Source organism: Silene latifolia, chromosome Y (genome assembly GCF_048544455.1).
Source record: "Silene latifolia isolate original U9 population chromosome Y, ASM4854445v1, whole genome shotgun sequence".
NCBI lineage: Eukaryota > Viridiplantae > Streptophyta > Magnoliopsida > Caryophyllales > Caryophyllaceae > Silene > Silene latifolia.
Window position 1 is genome coordinate 173,427,767 of NC_133538.1, and position 19,919 is coordinate 173,447,685.

The following is a 19,919-nucleotide window of genomic DNA, read 5'->3' on the forward strand; positions in this document are numbered from 1 at the left end:
AATGTATCTGAATAAGAGGTGTATCTAGTAAGGAAATAAAGTGCATCTAAAAAAAAAAAAAAAAAAAAAAAAAAAAAAAAAAAACAAAACTGGGTTGAAGCTAGTTCGTACGGTTCGCACCGTACTTTAGTTCGCACCTGACCCCAACCCTATATATATATATATATATATATATATATATATATACAAGAACGCAACATCCTATTCACATGTTTCTATAAAATCACGTTATAATTACCATCATGTAACTTCATTATTCACAACATATAATCATACAAACTACTCACCTTTCACCACCACATTCTCCATTCTCCACATTTATTTATCCACCAATTCATACAACACATCATTCAATATATATATGTAATAGAACATTAACAAGCACATAGCGATCCCATGACACCTCATAGTGACCGGTTCAAAGTCGTAGGACGAGATCGCGACTTTAGGACGTCTCCCAATCCTTTGCATTATCTCCTAACAACTCCTACCCAAGTTCATTTTATTTTGACTCCCTAAATTCATTGGGCTCATTAGTTACAGATTCCAAAATCGTCGCTCTAATACCACTTTGTAACACCCCCATATATCAAGGTGCCTTACCAAGACCACCTAATGCATGGAAATGCTACCATCTCGGTTACCCGGGGCAATGTATATCAAATAGACCATAAAGAAACGTACTTAATTAAGTAAATGAGTTTAAGTGATTACAATTCCGAAACCAAAACTGTAAAGTAAATACAAATGTTCCAAAACCCAACCAACTGAAAAGAAAACTAAGTTCAAAACACAGCGGAAGACTCTAGAGACACATAGTGACTCCATCCCAGCTATCCCTCGCGCAATCCATCTCATACCTGCTCAACTGCTCACCATCCCCGAATGGATCACCACAATTTTCAAAACATTTAAAACGGGGTCAATTATTGATTACATAAAACATGATACACAAGATACAACACACACACATCTCTCAACTCCATTATATCTCCACAAACCTGACTACACACTAAAGTGTGTAGTCCTGCCAGAATACCCATCGCAACAGATATTCCACGCCGCTAGTGGGGGACCGTAGCCGTACCAACCAAATCCCCGTTCATCTAATCCGAGCGAAACCCATGTTCCTTAATGTGCACATCCCCTCTTGTGGCGGGTTTCATAGAGGACGAATCAAGGGCGTGAAGCCACTCCCGCAAGTGACTCCACTCAGCCGATGACACGCCTCGCGAACCACAGACAATCACACAACCAATTATACAACAACAACACCAATACAATACCAATACGTTAAAGATCAACAATAATCACAACATCACCAAACAACTATGTAATCAATAACCGAGTAGGAAAACCCTACCTGGAATAAGCAAATCACCACGACCGTCACAAATCAGCTATTCAATACTGCTCCTCTACGAAACCTCCTCCTATAATCACATAACCATACCATCACTATCTAATACACATCATACTCCCAAAATCCCCCAAAATACCCAATTAGGGTTTTAAACAAAATCAACGAAAAGGCATAAAAACTATACAAGGATCTTACCCACGACACGACGAACTCAACGGCGTAAAGAACACGACGATCCGACTTCCCTAGCCTTTGAGATTTGATAGCAACGCGAAGAAAGGAAGTAACGTAACTTGTTTTTATCTTGAGAGGTTTTAGAAAAGATAAAAAGTAACAAAGGAACTGACGGAATGCTTTAAATATCAATCACGCATTGCTAACAAAATCCGGCTAAAATAATCCGCAGAATCGACTTACTCGATCGAGTAAGTAACTTACTCGATCGAGTGACCTTTACTCGATCGAGTGCCCCACCTACTCGATCGAGTACCCATCAGCAGTACACTGTTTCGAAAACCAAACTCACTACTCGACAAAGTAAGCCCCACTCGATATAGTACCTAAAGGCATAGAAAACCGCAGTATTACAAAAACACCTTTGTTCCTAGAAAATGGAAACATCAAAGCTCCCATCCACTCTCAAATCTAACAAGTGACTTGAACTCCGGAGTTAAAACAAGGGCCTCTCTCAACAACTTTGCATCTCTTGATGAGTTTTGTGCCCATAGCGCATTTCTCTCTCAAATTGAGCCAACCAACATAACAATTATACTGACCGATGCAGATTGGATGCTAGTTATGCAAGATGAGCTCAATCAATTCAAGATAAATGAGGTATGACACCTTCTCCCTAGACCATCTAATCGCACTGTCATTGGTACTAGATGGGTCTTTCACAATAAGCTTGATGATTCCGGTGAAATCGTAAGGAATAAAGCTAGACTAGTGGTGCAAGGTTACAACCAACAAGAGGGAATTGCTTACGATGAAACCTATGCACCGATAGCTAGACTTGAGGCCATACGATTATTGATAGATTTTGCGGCTCACAAAGGCATTAAGATTTTCCAAATTAATGTCAAAACCATTTTTTTAAATGGATATTTGGAAGAGGATGTCTTTGTAGAGCAACCTCCGGGCTTTTTAGACAATGATTTTCCTAAACATGTTTTCAAATTAGACAAAGCTCTTTATGGTTTAAAACAAGCGCCTAGGTGTTGGTATGATAGATTGTCTAAATTTCTCATTGAAAATGGTTTTAGAAGAGGCTCCATAGATAAAACATTATTTCTAAAGCAACAGTCAAACGAACTGTTGGTTGTCCAAGTATATGTCAATGACATTATATTTGGAGCAACAAATGAGATTCTTTATGCTTATTTTTCGGAATTAATAAAATCGGAATTCGAAATGAGTATGATGAGTGAGTTAGGATTTTTCCTTGAGCTCCAAATCAAAAGCAATCCAAAGATGGAATCATGATCCATCAACAAAAGTACATTAAAGAGATGCTTAAGAAATTTGGGATGACTAATGGCAACCCTTATTCTGTTGGAGTATGTGTCCTCAACAATAGTGCGATCACATGTTTAAATCTCAAATTAAGAATACGTAAGGGATGATTCATTTATATAGTCAACTGATCAACATTAATCAGTAATGATTGGCTAACTAGAGTTTGACATTACTGTCGTTTGACGGTTGTGACCAGTTGATCCCTTAAGGTCACACCTAAAGGATGAGACCCAAATAAACTATTAATTAATTGTATTCGATACGGATTAATTAATCTCTTATTTATATGAGTTGGATTTTGTATCTTATTGTAATGTGATTAAATAAGATTCGATTTAGTGGATTAATATATTGATTTACTAAATTATGTTGAGGTTTTATAAATATTTCGAGGTAGAGGTAATTAGTTACTTGCATTTACAAGAGGTTGTAAATTTAACTAACTAGCTATTATGTGACCCATTATATGTTGATATAATGGTAAAATATTACTCAATAAGTTGAGTGAACATATATGTTTATTAATTTGTCACATAATTGTTGTATGATCAAATTAATATTTAATTATGTAAGATAATTAAACATAAGACTTATAAGCATTTGTGGGACAAATATTATAAGACAAAAATGGACCAACATAGAGCATGGCCACCGGTTTTTAGAGTAGATAGGACACTTGTCCTAAGTCTTCTATTTTGCCTAAAAATCTTATGACACAAGCACCACTTGGATGTTGCCTCTACATAATATGACACTACCAATAAAGCATTTGCATGTGATTTTTGAAAAGACAAAAATGCTCTATAAAGAGCACTTTGGCCGGAACTTTCAAGATGAGAGAAGAACATTTGTTGTTCTCAATATGTCTCATTTTATTCTCTCTAAATCCTCATCTCTTCCTTACATGCAAAAACCTCAAAAACCACTCAAATACTATATTTGTTATGTATTACTAGTGTAGTAATATTAGTAATATTAGTAAATATTAAGGGTGCATTACTACATAATATCTTAACATTAGTAGTAATTTTGGGTTAAATCTTGGGTGCAATCAAAAGGAGGGCTCCTAATATAAAGTCTTGGAGGATCATCCTAATACTTATCATAGCTCAAGAACAAGTGAAGGTAGGAGACCTTACTTGTGCCCATTTCGTGCCATACAACAATGTAAGAACCATTGTTTTCTTATTTTATCTCTATTTTTGTTATGCATGCACTAGATCCACTATGACAAATTTAATATATTGATTAAATTACTATTAGAAATGTCTAATAATAGGTATATGAACCTAACAATTGGTATCAGAGCATAGGATGTTGTATGCATAATCGATTTATAGTTTTTTCGAGTTATTAGTAACTTAATTAAAACTAAAAATTTGTGATTTATTAGATAAAGCCACGAAATATTGATGCATATTGTATATTCTGGTCCTAAAATATATTTAGGTCATTTTTACGATTTATGGTATTTTATTGCTCACTTTAATGAATTTTAGTTATTTTATTACATTTTTATGATTAAAATGATACTTAAAATGCTAAAAATAGTTAAACATAGTCTCTGACCTTGAATTTTTTTATATGACCTTACATGCATATTTTACTTATTGTATGTAAAATTTTGTATAAAATTAATTTATTTTGCATGATTTATGATTTTTATGAGATAAAAATGAATTAAATGGAGGTAAAATGGTTAAATATAGTTAAACTTCGAAACAGGCCATGACATATTAATATGTTGTCGCATGCACATTTTACTCACAGTGTGTAAAATCTAAGATGAACTTGATTCATTTTGCATGATTTATGAATTTTTAGAGTAAAAATAACATAAATAGTGACTATTTTAGCAAAAATAGTTAAAATAAATTACGTGGCATGAGAAAATCGCAACTACATTTTTCTCGAACTAAATTCCAAATTTTAACCATGATTTTTGACATAATGAGTGTCATGGATATATTCTAGAATGTTCAAAAATTTAAAATTCAAATTTTGAAATTATTGTAATTTAATTTGGATTTATTTCATAAATGTTATGATTTTGAGGTCAAAATGAGCATAAAATTATATCAAGTTGAATTATTGTCAAAAATTGAGTGTTGACTAATTTTTGAGACCAAGAGTGTTAGGATAATTAACTTGGACTAAAATTAGATTTTAGTATTAATTCACGATTTTAATAAGTTAAAATCATGAATTTCCATAAAACCGGGTTATATGATTGATATAAGTTAAATAGGGCGATTTGACACATAATTTGCCATGATAGACTCATATTATAATGCTGCATATTTCATTGTTGAATGTCATATTTTATTTATGTAATTTTGAATTATGTAATTTTATCTTAGTATGGCCTTAGTTTTAATTAATATTACCCGTAATGTAAGGGGATATTGATTCGGTTGTAATTTAATGTGATCTCGTATCACTTTTATTTTTATTAGTTTTTCATATTACAAGTGTATAATAGGAATAGCTATGTATTTTTATTATTATTTATAATCCCGGAGTTCCTTCAAGACGGTGCCATTCGGAAAGGCATTCCGACAAAGACAGTGTTCTTGGGAGGCGTGCTACTTGAAGATTCAAGGGATCAAAGGAGTTGGTTTCCGAATTTGTAATAGATTATTTGATTTTCTATTTTAGGATGGACATACTAGGAATTTGTTATTTGCTTTGCATTTCTTTTAATATGTTGCATGCATTGCCAAATCGCCATAACAACACATGTATATCATATCGAACTATCGACCGTGTCAATTATAATTATCGAGAATTCGTTTTTTTTTAGTTCACTTAAAATAGATAGATAAAAAATTGGCATGACCTCTCACTAAATTTTAAAATTGAGATTAGCCTTACCAAATAGTAGGACCTATGAATCCCCGTAACATTTGGGGTAGGTTCGGTTTTCCCGAGGTGCCTTCATTTATCATTGGGTAAGTGGGGTGATAAAACGTTATTACACGCGAAATTTGGTTGGTCTCAACGGGATATTATGACTAGTCTTATGTTCCGGGGCTAGAGATGGGTTTTATGAAAAACATCGACCGAGAGTTCTAAAGTAGAATAAATTAAAGAGTTGATTCACCAAATTTGTATAAAGTATGGAATGTATCGGTTTCCCCGTGCCCATATTTGTATAAAGATGGATCTCGGAATCATTTATTATAGTTGGGTAGAGGTCACTATATAAATGCTATACTTGTATTTACAAGTATTATAACGATAAATGTTAATTTGTTTCCTTCATCTTCGTTTTTGTAGTTATTTATCCGCAATGGATTCATCTAATACTCTTACACCGATCACCATTAATTCGTGGCTCCAATCATTCAATGAAAAATCCTCCTTGTAAGACAATGATACGACTTAAGAACTATGCTTTGGCATTGGCGAGGATGGAAATCTCTGCTACCTTACCACCTCCACAACTGTCACTCCCATATTCATACCCACCTCTTTGGTAAAAGAATCTTGTGAGGAAAATCTCACAAATTCCATGACATCCTTGTTTGTAGAAGCAAGGAGAAATATCATATTGAGTGAGAGTTCTAGCAAGAATATCCTTGCAAGTGAAAGGATTAATGGTATTATTAAAGGAAAGGCAAAGAAGGGAAAGAAACCCAAACACGATAATGAATTGGAAATGGATAGTGAGACTACCACAACCAAAACCAAGAAGGGTGCCTAATCCTACGATCAATGTCATTATTGTAATGTCATGGGCCATTGAAAGCGAAATTGCCCCAAGTATTTGGGAGATATCAAAGCTGGACTTGTCACTCCAGTTGGGGTTAAGTAATATGGAAGCACTTAGCAAGGGTGACGTGGATCTCCGATTAGCAAATGGATCTAGTGTAGCCGCCATTTCAAAGGGAACCTATGTGATTGCCTTAGCTAAGTGATTTTAAGTTGCATCTACATAATTGTTATTATGTATCCACTTTGTCTAAAAACATTATTTCCATTTCTATGTTAGAAATAGAAGGATTTTTCTTTTGCCATAAAAAACAATCGTTGTATTTTGTTTAAAATGACTTGGGTGTGAGCCAAGCCACTTCTATAAATGGTATTTATGTTTTAGACACTTTCAACTCAACTAAGGATATCTATTACATACAATCCAAAAGACTCAAAATAACTGGCCCAAATGAATCGTACATTTGGCATTATCGATTAGGTCTCATAAATGAGAAACGCATTAAAAGGCTAGTGTCGACTGGAATTATCGAACCATTTGATTTCCAATCATATGGATTATGCGAATCTTGTCTCCTTGAAAAATGATTCGTGCCCCCTTTAGTGGTAAAGGGACACGACCATGTGATTTGTTGGGACCAATGCATACCGATGTATGTGGTCCAATGAGTATCACCGCAAGGGGAAATTATGACTACTTCGTCACTTTTACCGATGATTTAAGTAGATATGGGTATGTTTACTTAATCAAATATAAAATTGAAGCATTTGAGAAATTTAAAGAATTTCTAAATGAAGTAGAGAACCAATTAAACAAAAGAATTAAAACATTACGATCTGATCGTGGTGGCGAATATCTAAGTAATGAATTAGATTCTCACTTATGGATTATGACCTTGTGTCACTACCTATAAGATCAAACTAATATGAGTCGGATTGAGTTTTCGAACTCACTTTTGGGGATTTGCAATCCAAAACGGACACATTATTTTAAACGAAAGGTCAACCTGGAGATACCTAAAATAGCAAGTCTATTTAACAAATGATATGGATCAGATTCGCATATTACATGAATCAAGCTGCCATAATAGAGCTGGTCTTTTTATGAGCTAACACGTCAGTCTAGACGAACTTCTATTACTTCATCATATATGTTTGTAACTCACAAAGCTATCTCTTAAGAAGATAGAAGTATTTCTAAGAGATAGAGTGGGAGTACATCGTCACGAATATGTCTTATAGTTAATATGTTACTTTTGAAAGTAATGGAACTATAATCTATTGAGATAGAGTGGGAGTAAAGTACACATGTCTTATTGTTAATAAGTTACTTTTCGAAAGTAATGGAATTATGACCTATTGAATGATCAATTGTGAGTAGTCCCAAATCGACTTTGTTGCATAAAAGCCATAGCATTACAATCTAAAAATTTTATACTCAAGAGTAGATTTACTTTAAGGCAACAGTCTCTTTAAAGTAAGTAGAGCTTTAGACTACCTAAAAGCATAGATTGACATGAAGATGTTAATCAAGATAAATCATGTTAGGAATTGCCACATATCATTTTGATGAAAAATGGCAAATGATACTAATAAAAAAAATAAAAATAAAATCGCTTTTCTAAAATGGGAATTTAGAGAAGGATGTGTACGAAACACAAAACCTTAGATAAAGATCTAAGAATCCTAACATATTATGCAAAGTTTACTTAAGCGATCCTAGAATGGTCTTAAGTAAGCATCAAAGGATTGTAATTATCATACTTTCGTTCATGTGATAATTAAGAATGGTTTCATTCACATTGAGAATCATACTTATACATGAAGTTAAGTGGGAGCCAGAATTATTTTTCCCATGTCTTATATGTTGATAACATATTACTCATTAAGAATAATGTACCAATGTTCTCCTCTGTGAAAGAGTGATTGGGAGACTAGGAAAAGGTGTAAGTATTCTAGATTTTCGAATCTATGTGTTAAATTTGAGAGAATATTGGCATAGAGTCGAGAGCCTTATGATGATAAGTTCTTTCATATCTGTTTAACATCAACAAGGTTGAGTAGGTTATTCATATTGATGAAAGTGAAATTACTATGATAGAGTCATAATCATTCACTGAACCTAAATAAGTTGTTGATCACATGAAATCGATTGCTAATGTTTCCGCCATTAGAACGATCATGTATGCCATTATATGCACATGCCGTGATGAATCATATGCTTGGAGCATAATAAGTCAATAACAAGTTAATTCGAATGAAGGTCTTTTTAAAAGCCTTAAAGAACATCCTTTAAGATTCTTGAGGAGAATTGAGGATTCGTTCTTATGTTTGGATGATATACTAAGTTGTGTGTTGAAGGGTTACACAAACTCGATTTATCGAAATCCTAGGCTGATTTTATTGACTTAGGAGTAAGAGACTAGATAAATGTTCTAGTTTCAACCATTACAAGTTCTACAAACAGAATCTAAGTACATTGTGATAAGATGGTCAACGTAGGGAATGAGAATAGATCCCTCTACCAAAGACTTTATCACAAGTTATATGATAACAGTGGGAGCATCTTTCAAGTACAATAGCCCAAGTCTAGTTAGAAGACTAGACATCTACTTAGATAAATTCATGTCATTAGAAAAAAACATTGAATAGGAGGAAATAACAATTCATAAAGTTGGAATGAATGGATACATGGTATATCCACTTACCAAGCTTTTATTGCGATTTAACTAGTGTAAAATGTACACTATAGATTATGAGATATGAAGTAGTAATAAAGTATTGACTATTCATATATGATAATCGCACTTATCGTTTGAGTTTCTTTAAACTCATTCATTATTTTGTTATATCCAAATGGGTTGTTGAGACAATATTGAACCCCATTGAAGTGAACTAGATTAACTTAGTATGCGCCCCTGGTTACTTATAGGAGGTGACGTCTCGAAGTGACTAGAATGTGATGCGATTGATGGCAAGTTCAAGTGTTATAGGGTCATATGAGATGACTAGTCGATCACATAGACAGACTGTATGGGACACTCTACCGGGCAGTGACCGCTTATAGAGTTCTGGAAATTCATAAAGCCTGGTCGTGGCAAGAGTTACTATAGTATTCTTATGAGTCAATTCTTTTTACTAGAGACTATTCGCCCAAATTGGCACAAATTTCTGAATGGCTTTGATTTATACTCTACGACTGTCATAACTGATGTCAAATGAGTATATTTTGGGTTATAATGAACCGTGGCTATACGAAGGGAATAGTGCGATATGAATTGTCCACCCCCTTGTCAGGATTGTTTGAAATCTCAGGGCCACTCGAGGAGTAGTGAACTAAAAATGCGTGGCCACGCTCGGAAGGTATCTACGGTAGATAATTCCGGTCAGATAGTTACTCTCCAGATCGAGGAAACCACTCAAGATATGATCAAATGCAAGTATGACCAGCAAGACACCTTGCATTGAGGGGGAGATTGTAATAGGACAAGAGAATTGGTGACGCACACTTGCCTCGGACAAATGGGAGATTGTTGGAGTATGTGTCCTCAACAATAGTGCGATTACATGTTTAAATCTCAAATTAAGAATACGTAAGGGATGATTCATTTATAAAGTCAACTGATTAATATTAATCAGTAATGATTGGCTAACTAGAGTTTGACATTACTGTCGTTTGACGGCTATGATCAGTTGATCCCTTAAGGTCACACCTAAAGGATGAGACCCAAATAAACAATTAATTAATTGTATTCGATACGGATTAATTAATCTCTTATTTATATGAGTTGGATTTTGTATCTTATTGTAATGTGATTAAATAAGATTCGATTTAGTGGATTAATATATTAATTTACTAAATTATGTTGAGGTTTTATAAATATTTCGAGGTAGAGGTAATTAGTTACTTGCATTTACAAGAGGTTGTAAATTTAACTAACTAGCTATTATGTGACCCATTATATGTTGATATAATGGTAAAATATTACTCAATAAGTTGAGTGAACATATATGTTTATTAATTTGTCACATAATTGTTGTATAATCAAATTAATATTTAATTATGTAAGATAATTAAACATAAGACTTATAAGCATTTGTGGGACAAATATTATAAGACAAAAATGGACCAAAATAGAGCATGTCCACCGGTTTTTAGAGTAGATAGGACACTTGTCCTAAGTCTTCTATTTTGCCTAAAAATCTTATGACACAAGCACCACTTGTGATGTTGCCTCTACATAATATGACACTACCAATAAAGCATTTGCATGTGATTTTTGAAAAGACAAAAATGCTCTATAAAGAGCACTTTGGCCGCAACTTTCAAGATGAGAGAAGAACATTTGTTGTTCTCAATATTTCTCATTTTATTCTCTCTAAATCCTCATCTCTTCCTTACATGCAAAACCTCAAAAACCACTCAAATACTATATTTGTTATGTATTACTAGTGTAGTAATATTAGTAATATTAGTAAATATTAAGGGTGCATTACTACATAATATCTTGTTAACATTAGTAGTAATTTTGGGTTAAATCTTGGGTGCAATCAAAAGGAGGGCTCCTAATATAGAGTCTTGGAGGATCATCCTAATACTTATCATAGCTCAAGAACAAGTGAAGGTAGGAGACCTTACTTGTGCCCATTTTGTGCAATACAACAATGTAAGAACCACTGTTTTCTTATTTTATCTCTATTTTTGTTATGCATGCACTAGATCCACTATGACAAATTTAATATGTTGATTAAATCACTATTAGAAATGTCTAGTAATAGGTATATGAACCTAACACACTCCACACCTATGGTATCCAAGTCCAAATTGGACAAAGATGATAAAGGTAAGAGCATTAGTGAAAAGATGTATCGAGGTATGATTGGATCGCTTCTCTATTTAACCGCAAGTCGTCCCGACATTCTTTTTAGTGTTTGTTTATGTGCTAGATTCCAATCAAATCCGAAAGAATCTCACTTTAAAGCGGTTAAATATATTCTTCGATATTTGATTGGAACACAAGATCTTTATTTATGGCACCCCTTACATTATTCCTTTGATCTTATAGGATATTCCTATGTGGACTATGCGGGTTGTAGTGTTGATCGAAAGAGTCACTAGTAGAAAAAACCCCTATTGCGTCAATTGAATCACGTCGATTCTAAAAAACACGACGCAAAAAGTAATGACTTTTGGCGGGAATGCAATTTTGCCCTATAGATAAGCTTAATGCGTCGATTCTCAGAAGAAACTGACGTATATAATGCGTCGATTCTCTGCAAAACTGATGTATTTGCTCAAATACATCAGTTTGGTTACTAAACCGACTTATTTGCTATTATTTTTTTTTGCATCGGTTATACATAAAACTGATGCAAATGATGTTTAATTTTTTTTTAAAAAAGCCAACAATTAAACACTCATACACTCTCACTGAAACCTTTCATCACGAAACAAAAAATCCAATTATAGGGTTTTTCGAGGAGAGAGAAAAACAAAAATCCCTAAATCTTGAACAATGGTTACCGAACCCATTCAAAGACAAGAAATTAAAGGCCAATGATGAAGAAACCACCGAGATCGTTGGTGACCTTGTTCTCTCTAGTGAGAAACTTCAGGAAATCCAGGATGAACTCGAAAAGGTTTCATCTCTTTTTCCATTTTTATAGGGTTTTTGCATTTTGGGTGAAAATAGCTTTGTAAATTTGTGTATAATGGTGTATATGTTTGTTATTGTTGTTAATTTTTTCTGGGTTTATGATTTTTGATGATGGGTATTTGAGATTATTGCTACTTCTCGATCAATTGAGTTTGATTTGATGAAATTGTTGAATATTTGGGGAAAAGGAAATCCTAACTTTGATGAATTTGACAGTATTGATGCACGATGTGAACTTCTGTCAAAATTTTATTCTTGATCTGGTTAACTAGACTAATATTTTGTAGAATTTTTGTTGAATTTTGTTAATAACGTATTGGTGGTGAATTTTAGTGAGAGCAATGCGACGAGGTTCAAGACGACAATCTTCATTGCTCGCTATTGATACCCAACTTCTTCATCAATGGCTTCCGTCGCGTCAATCTTCCGTTCTCATCTTTCACTCCTCTTCATTTCCGGTCTTCTTTTGGTATCTTTTTTTTTTTTTTTACATCCCTTATTTAGTCTACTGAATGTATAATAGCGCTTCGATTCAAGTTTTGATTTTCTTTGGGTTAATTGAGTGTTTGGACAATTGTTATGTGAAGTAAATTTGTGGATTAAATCGATTGATTGTCCTTGTTTGTCTTACTTTTAAGCTGCTTACTTAACCCTTTATAAACTTGAGTTATGATTGGGCCACTTATACGTTTCCTAATGATGATTAAGGGGATCTGGCTGTGTTGTTTAGTTGTTACCTATGTTAAATACTCAAAAACACTGATTGAAATGTTATAGGCAAGGGGACTAATGAGAGGAATCAATGTTTATTTTGATTTTCATAGTGAATACGTTTTTCTTTCCCACCAATAAATTTATATTCTTTGTCGTTGGTATAATCCAGGATTCCAAACCCCTATCTCTACAATTGATGGCCATTTACTTTGTCTTTCGTCATTTTTGTGTCAATTTTCTTCTAGTTCTTTTTAATACGTTTAACATCTAGAACGATTATCTGTGACTGTTTTTTTAGCTCACTTTGGGGACCTATCAAGTGTCTTAATTAGACAATTTTCGATGGTTATATTGTGAATATGGTTAAAGTTGTCCATGAGCTGTCACGATTTAACGTTTGTGAAAAGATGAAATATTTTTCATCAAGTAAATTCGCTTATATTTTGTTATATTTGTTATCAGTCAATACTCGTCGCATATGTTCAATAATTTGGTCTGGAAATCTATGTGTAATAATCTTATCACAAGGTAATAACCTATGAAAAGTGAGAGATGGGGTTCAGGTACAATAATCATATCTCAAAAATGCTAATCTTAGATTTCGTCTGAGATTATTTACATGTTGAAGCATGAGTAGTCTAGATCCTGCAATTGGTTGTTGTGATTTGCTTTGGACTAAATAAGGCTTATCTCTCCACTGATATTCCTAACAAATCTTGTTGAACTTGATCAAATTATTGTATAAAGATAGTGTAGATGTACTGGTTTGTCACTTATGTATATTTTACGGATTTGTGGGAATTAGTTCTCACTTGGATAACATATTTTTTTACATTGAGAATGAATATGGGTAGGAGGTTAAGGAATGCAAAAATGGCTGTCAAATTGAATACAGGAGTCTTTACGGGAGTCTTTGTCACTTGTAAGTCTCCTTCTTTCTCTTTATCTTCTTTCTTTTATATTTCATGGTTGAATAATACTTTTTATTTGTCACATTTCACTATTACAAGGTTACCTGTCTTATATTCTTTATGTCAATTGAATTTTTGTTTTGAGTTTTTGTGATATAAAGGCTGACCGGTATTCTTTGAGTTAAATTCTTTATTAGCAGCCAAAGAGAGTGAATTTTTTGAAAGGAGGTTCTTAGTGGGTTACCCATTTCATTACATTTTTGGTCTATAATCAACGTCACTTATCATAGTTGTTTGGTTGTGGTGATATGTATACTGTTAGACTATGCTTGGTTGATGATGCCAAGTCCATAATCATTTAATATGTGTATCCTCTTAGTTTATAATTGCAGATTTGAATCCTTCAATCAAGATAACAATAAAGCTCAAGGATGATGATCAAGATTCAAGAAGGTCTAGGCTTAGTCACATTTTGTAAGCTTGGTTATTATACTCGTTTAAATTGTTATAGTATCTACAAAGCCACATTACATACTACTATGGTTTCTGGTTCAACTTAGAGGAGAAACTTTCGAATGAATACAATTATTTAAGCTTTCTTGTTGATCAAAAGATATCATCTTACACTTCTTTCATTCTGAAATTATTTGCTTACAAACTTGGTTTTCAAAATATTAATTCCAATTGTGCAAGTTGATTTTTTTTGCCAAAAATGGATAATTCACTTTTTCTATTTTTAGCAAAAATGTGAGTTCCAACACGATTTTCTTGAAAACTCTTCTTGTATTGGAAATGCAAATTTTTATTGAGCCTTGCAAACTGAATGTACTACTTAGTTAATTATAAATGAAAGGGTTTTTTGATAACTGCTACCAGAGGTAAACCACTTTTTGAGAACTGCTACCAAGGTAAAAAAAGTTTGAAAACTGCCGCTATAATCCTGGGTTAGGTTAAAAATCAGTACCAATTAACCCCAAAGTTGGATTAAAATGAATCTCAACCATTCATTTTAAATCCTTAGATTAAGTCATTATTTCTATTCCTATTTTACCCTTCCCCCATCTTTATAATATTACTCTCATCCTAATTTTTTACACTCTTCTACTCCATTAATCTCTCTTCAAATCTCTTCATTCATTCCCTCTATTTGAATCTATTCATTCATTCTTTCTCTTTAAATCTATCATGTCAGGTAACATTGCCTTCAATTCATTCATTGTCTCTCCTTCTAATCCATTAATTTATGTTAAATCTTTCATTTGTTTTCAAATTAGGGTTGTGAAATCTGCGTTTTGGTTATTTGAATCGTGCAACAATGTTTCCGGGTTCCTATTTTGGGTCCAATTATAGGGGGGTTTACTGTGGATGTGGCGTTCCAGTAGCTTTATTAAAGTCATGGACACAAGAGAATCCTAGAAGAAGGTTTATTAATTGCAAGTTTTCAAAACCAAATTCAACTCTTGGTTGTGGATATTTTAGATGGTATGATGAAGAACAAATAGAGTGGCAAAGAAATACAATTAATCAGTTGATGTTGGAGAAGAAGGTAAAGTACTAGATTGTGAGTTGTTGATGATTAAGTGCGAGAATGAACAAAATCAAAAGCTTGAGGAAGTCACTGCCATACTTAGGAAATCAATGAACTTTCTTAGTTTTGTACTACTAAATTAAAGGTAAATTAAGAATAAAGAGTAAATAAGGATGGATAGCAAACCTTACAATGAGTTAAAAATGCCGACAAAGGGCTTTTCCAGGTAAATCAAGGTAAGTGATGAAGGTGAATTTTGTTAGATTAAATTCTTCAAATGAGTTGGTTAATTTGATTGAGTTTGAGGGATGAAGATGGAAAAAATTGAGTGATGAATGTGAATTTGATAGAGTGAGTATGAGTGTTAAGTTGTAATATTAGATTAAATGTGTTTTATGACTGGGTAAAAAAGGGGGAAGGTTAAAGAAGGGGCATTTTAGTCTTTTCAAGTGAAAAAAATGTGCTTCGGGGTTAATTGGTATTGATTTTTAACCGAACCAAAAATTATGGTAGCAGTTTTCAAACTTTTTTTTACCTTGGTAGCAGTTCTCAAAAAGTGGTTTACCTGTGGTAGCAGTTATCAAAAAACCCTAAATGAAAATATCTTTCAAGAACTATTATAATAGTAGAGTGAAGTACCATTGGATCCTTCCTAAGGACACTTCCTTCTTCTATAAATAGAACCATCATTCATCATTTATTCTTAAGACTTTTGAAAGCATTTATTTATAAAAATACTTTGCAAATCATTAGCATTAAAAACTTCATTTCTTAAAGTATCTTTTAAGTTAAAAGTTTCTGTTTTTATTAAAGTCTTCACTCGGTTTTTTATAAGCAAAACTCTCCTTGAATCAGTTCGTGGTACTGTCGCATTCAAAGCGTGTTCGGTGATCTCGTGTTTAGGTCTTATCAGTAATCTTCAAAGTTCATTTGATTGAGCAATGAGATTCTAGACTTTGTAAACCAAGAGATAGAACTATACTCTTAAAGAGGAGTTGCTTTAAGTTTGAGTCGCAATCGAGTTTGGTTGGAGTAGTTATTTTCATTGTAACGGTTTATTTAAGTCTGAGTAACTTTCTAAAGAAGCAATAAAATAACGTTTGGACGTAGGCTCCGGAGTAGGAGCTGAACCAACTTTTTAAACATCGTCTTGTTTGTTCATTTACTTTTACGTTCATTTATCGTTGCAATTATTTCTTACAAATCTCATCGTCAGTGTTGTGCAACAGTCCTCCATACTGTTGCATATATCTGTTGTATCCCTTGTGAACTTACTTTCATTAAGTCTCTCAAGTATACTCATTAGTTCTTATTTGTGTTAACTCTTAACCAAGTAACTGAGAAAATCATTAGAAGTACACCTAATTCACCCCCTCTCCCTCTTAGGTGTTAATCTTTCTTAACTCTTCATATACTGTTAAGCACATTATTTGGTCACAATCTTTGACCAAATAAGTAAATTATTATGTATATATTTTGTTCCTTATTTTGTGTCAATTAGGAACTAATTCTAGCTAGGTTTTCCTGTTTTCTAGCTAGCACATATTGTATATAAACCAAGGTTGACGATATGCAATACACACAATATTTTCCACAAATATTTCTATTTCATCTTCTCTAATTTATTCTACATGGTATCGTGAGCAAAAACGATCTTGCGAATTTTTTTCGATCCTTCTTTTCTCTGTTGATCTGTCACCATGGTTGACGACAAGTCTATTGGTGGTGACGGGAAGTCTATTGGTGGTGACGGCAGTGGCAATACCCACAATATTAATCCTGTGTATGCTCTCTCGAACCAGGATGGGACGGGAGCACGCATAACCCATGTTCAACTTACTGGTCCGAAAACTTATGCCGAATGGGCTAAGGGTTTTCGTGTCGCGCTGGGAGCCAAGCGAAAGCTTGGGTTTATTGATGGTACTCTCAGGCATAAACCGTCTAATCCAACGGAATATGCGGATTGGGAGGCCGTCAATTATACGATTATTGCTTGGATTTTTAACACGATTGCACCGGGTATCCGTTCGTCAATTTCTTACCGTGACACAGCCTTCGATCTTTGGGAGGATATTCGAAAGCGCTTCTCGGTGGCCAACGACATCAAAATTTATCAACTTCAAGGTGATTTGGCCGCTTGCAAACAAAAACCCGGTGAATCTTTAATGGATTATTTTGGTCGTATAAAATTGCTATGGGACGACATCAATGACTATGATGTTCTGCCCAATTGTGAATGTTGCTCGAAGTGCGATTTGCAAGGCACAATTCGCAAGCGAAGGGAGGTTGAACAAGTGCGTGGTTTTCTTATGGGTCTTGATCCCGTTTATGCCAATGTACGGTCCAGCATCCTTGGTTCCCCTCCTCTGCCTGATATACATATTGTATATTCTCGCATTGCTCAAGAGGAGGATGTTCGTACAATTGCTCAGGCCCGTGAGGAAGCATTTTCACCGATGGCTTGTGCGGTTCATGGCAAAGGTCCGCAGGTCAAAAACGAGAATGGTAGCCGTCCTCGTTTCAAGTGCACTCATTGCAACAAAGATTGACATACTGTGAGCCGTTGTTGGGAGAAGATTGGTTTCCCGGTTGGTCATCCTCGACATGTACCAAAAACAGGGGACTCGTCGGCTTCAACTTCCGCGGCAAAAACCAATGCCGTGCTTGGTGAGACTCCTGTTGTCGCCAATATGGTCCGTTTAAGTGGTAAGTCTTCTATCCGATGGATTATTGACACGGGCGCATCGACTCATGTTTGCGGTGACGAATACCTATTTGACTACTGTTATCCTATCAATCCAATTAACATTGGTTTGCCTAATGGAACTAATCTTGTTGCAAACAAGGCAGGAACTATTTCCATCAATGCTCAACTTGCTTTATATAATGTTCTCCTGGTTCCTTCGTTTAAGTGCAATTTGTTATCCGTCTCGCAGCTCTTAGCATCTAGTAATTTACATGTTCAATTTAATAATTTGCAATGTGTGATACAGGACCGTGCACTGACGACGATTGGTGTGGGTCAACTTTTGGATGGGCTCTATTACTTGACGATGGAGGAACCGGTTCGTGTTAATGTGGTCAATACTGCGGCTGATATGGATCTTTGGCATCAACGTATGGGACATCCTTCTCATCGGGTTTTGGAGCATCTTCCTTCTATTTCTCGTTTTAATAGCAAATTTATTCCCGAACATTGTGATATTTGTTTTCGTGCCAAACAATCTCGCACTCCTTTTCCTTTAAGTGATAATAAGGCTGCTAGTATTTTTGATTTAATACATTGTGATGTTTGGGGTCCCTATGCACCAAACCGTGCTTGCAGTTCTCGCTATTTCTTATCAATTGTTGATGATTATTCTCGGTGTGTTTGGGTTTTTCTCATGAAAACAAAGGATGAAGTCCCTCGTCTTTTGCTCGAATTTTTGCTTTAATTGACCGTCGATTCTTTGCTCGTGTCAAAATATTGCGTAGTGACAATGGAACGGAATTCCGTGGTTTACTTTCATATTTTAAGGACCATGGGATCATACACCAAACCTCTATGATAAAAACACCCCAACAAAATGCTCGGGTTGAGCGAAAGCATAGACATATTTTGAATGTTGCACGAGCCTTACGTTTTCAAAGTTCTTTGTCTATTGATTTTTGGGGTGAATGTGTGTTGACAGCTGCTTTTCTGATCAATAGAACCCCTACTCGGCTTTTACAGCATAAGACTCCCTTTGAGTTATTATTTGGTCATGCTCCCGACCTGAGTTTGATTCGAGTGTTTGGTTGTTTGTGCTATGCCAAAAATGCCCATATTACAAATAAATTTGATTCCCGTAGTAGAAAGTGTGTTTTCCTTGGGTATCCTTTTGGTAAGAAGGGATGGCAACTTTATGATCTTGATACGGGGACCTATTTCCAATCCCGTGATGTTCATTTTGTCGAAAATATTTTTCCTTATGCTGAAATTGGTGAGACAACCCACGCTGAAATTGGTGAGACATCCCACGATGCAATGGTTTTTGATGACTCTTATGACCCCGGTTCTATACCCTCCATTCCTTCGCCATTTTCGTCGACACCCGATAACAGTCCTCCTTCCTCTTCTCCCATAGAGTCTCCTAATGTTAGCATTGAGGGGGGGTCAGGTTCCTTGGATGAAGCAACTGAACATATTGCTCAAAACATCGATGACAATCTCGCTCAAAATGTCGATGACGATATTACTCGAACTGTCGATGATGCTATTTCTCATGAAGAGCTGGGAACCTCCTCGAGCACAATCCGCGGGTCTCTGCGGGAATGGCACGGCTCTCAGTGATGAATTGGGACGCGGGAAAAGAGACAAATTTGAAAATACTCGACATAAAGATTTTGTCCGCTGGACAGCCATTCGAGACCACATTAACACCACGTTTTCCACGGTTCCTCCTCGCCCATCCGCATCCACATCGTCTCACGTGTCAGGTACTCCGTATCCTATTGCTAATTATGTAAATTATGCTAAGTTTTCCTCTTCCCATAAG

The 19,919-nt window shown here is 34.7% G+C and overlaps 1 protein-coding gene across 1 annotated transcript; it reads left to right on the forward strand.

Moving 5' to 3' along the window:
- The first annotated feature begins 16,822 nt into the window (after positions 1 to 16,822).
- On the forward strand, positions 16,823 to 18,715 carry LOC141626219 (uncharacterized). The gene is made up of 2 exons (XM_074440152.1): positions 16,823 to 18,108; positions 18,396 to 18,715. The coding sequence occupies exon 1, from the start codon at positions 17,103 to 17,105 to the stop codon at positions 17,949 to 17,951; it is 849 nt and encodes a 282-aa protein (XP_074296253.1). The 5' UTR covers positions 16,823 to 17,102; the 3' UTR covers positions 17,952 to 18,108; positions 18,396 to 18,715.
- Positions 18,716 to 19,919: the final 1,204 nt, after the last annotated feature.

Excerpts from the sequence above, each read along its gene's own strand:
- LOC141626219 (XM_074440152.1), top strand. The coding sequence starts at position 17,103 with ATGGTTGACGACAAGTCTATTGGTGGTGACGGGAAGTCTATTGGTGGT.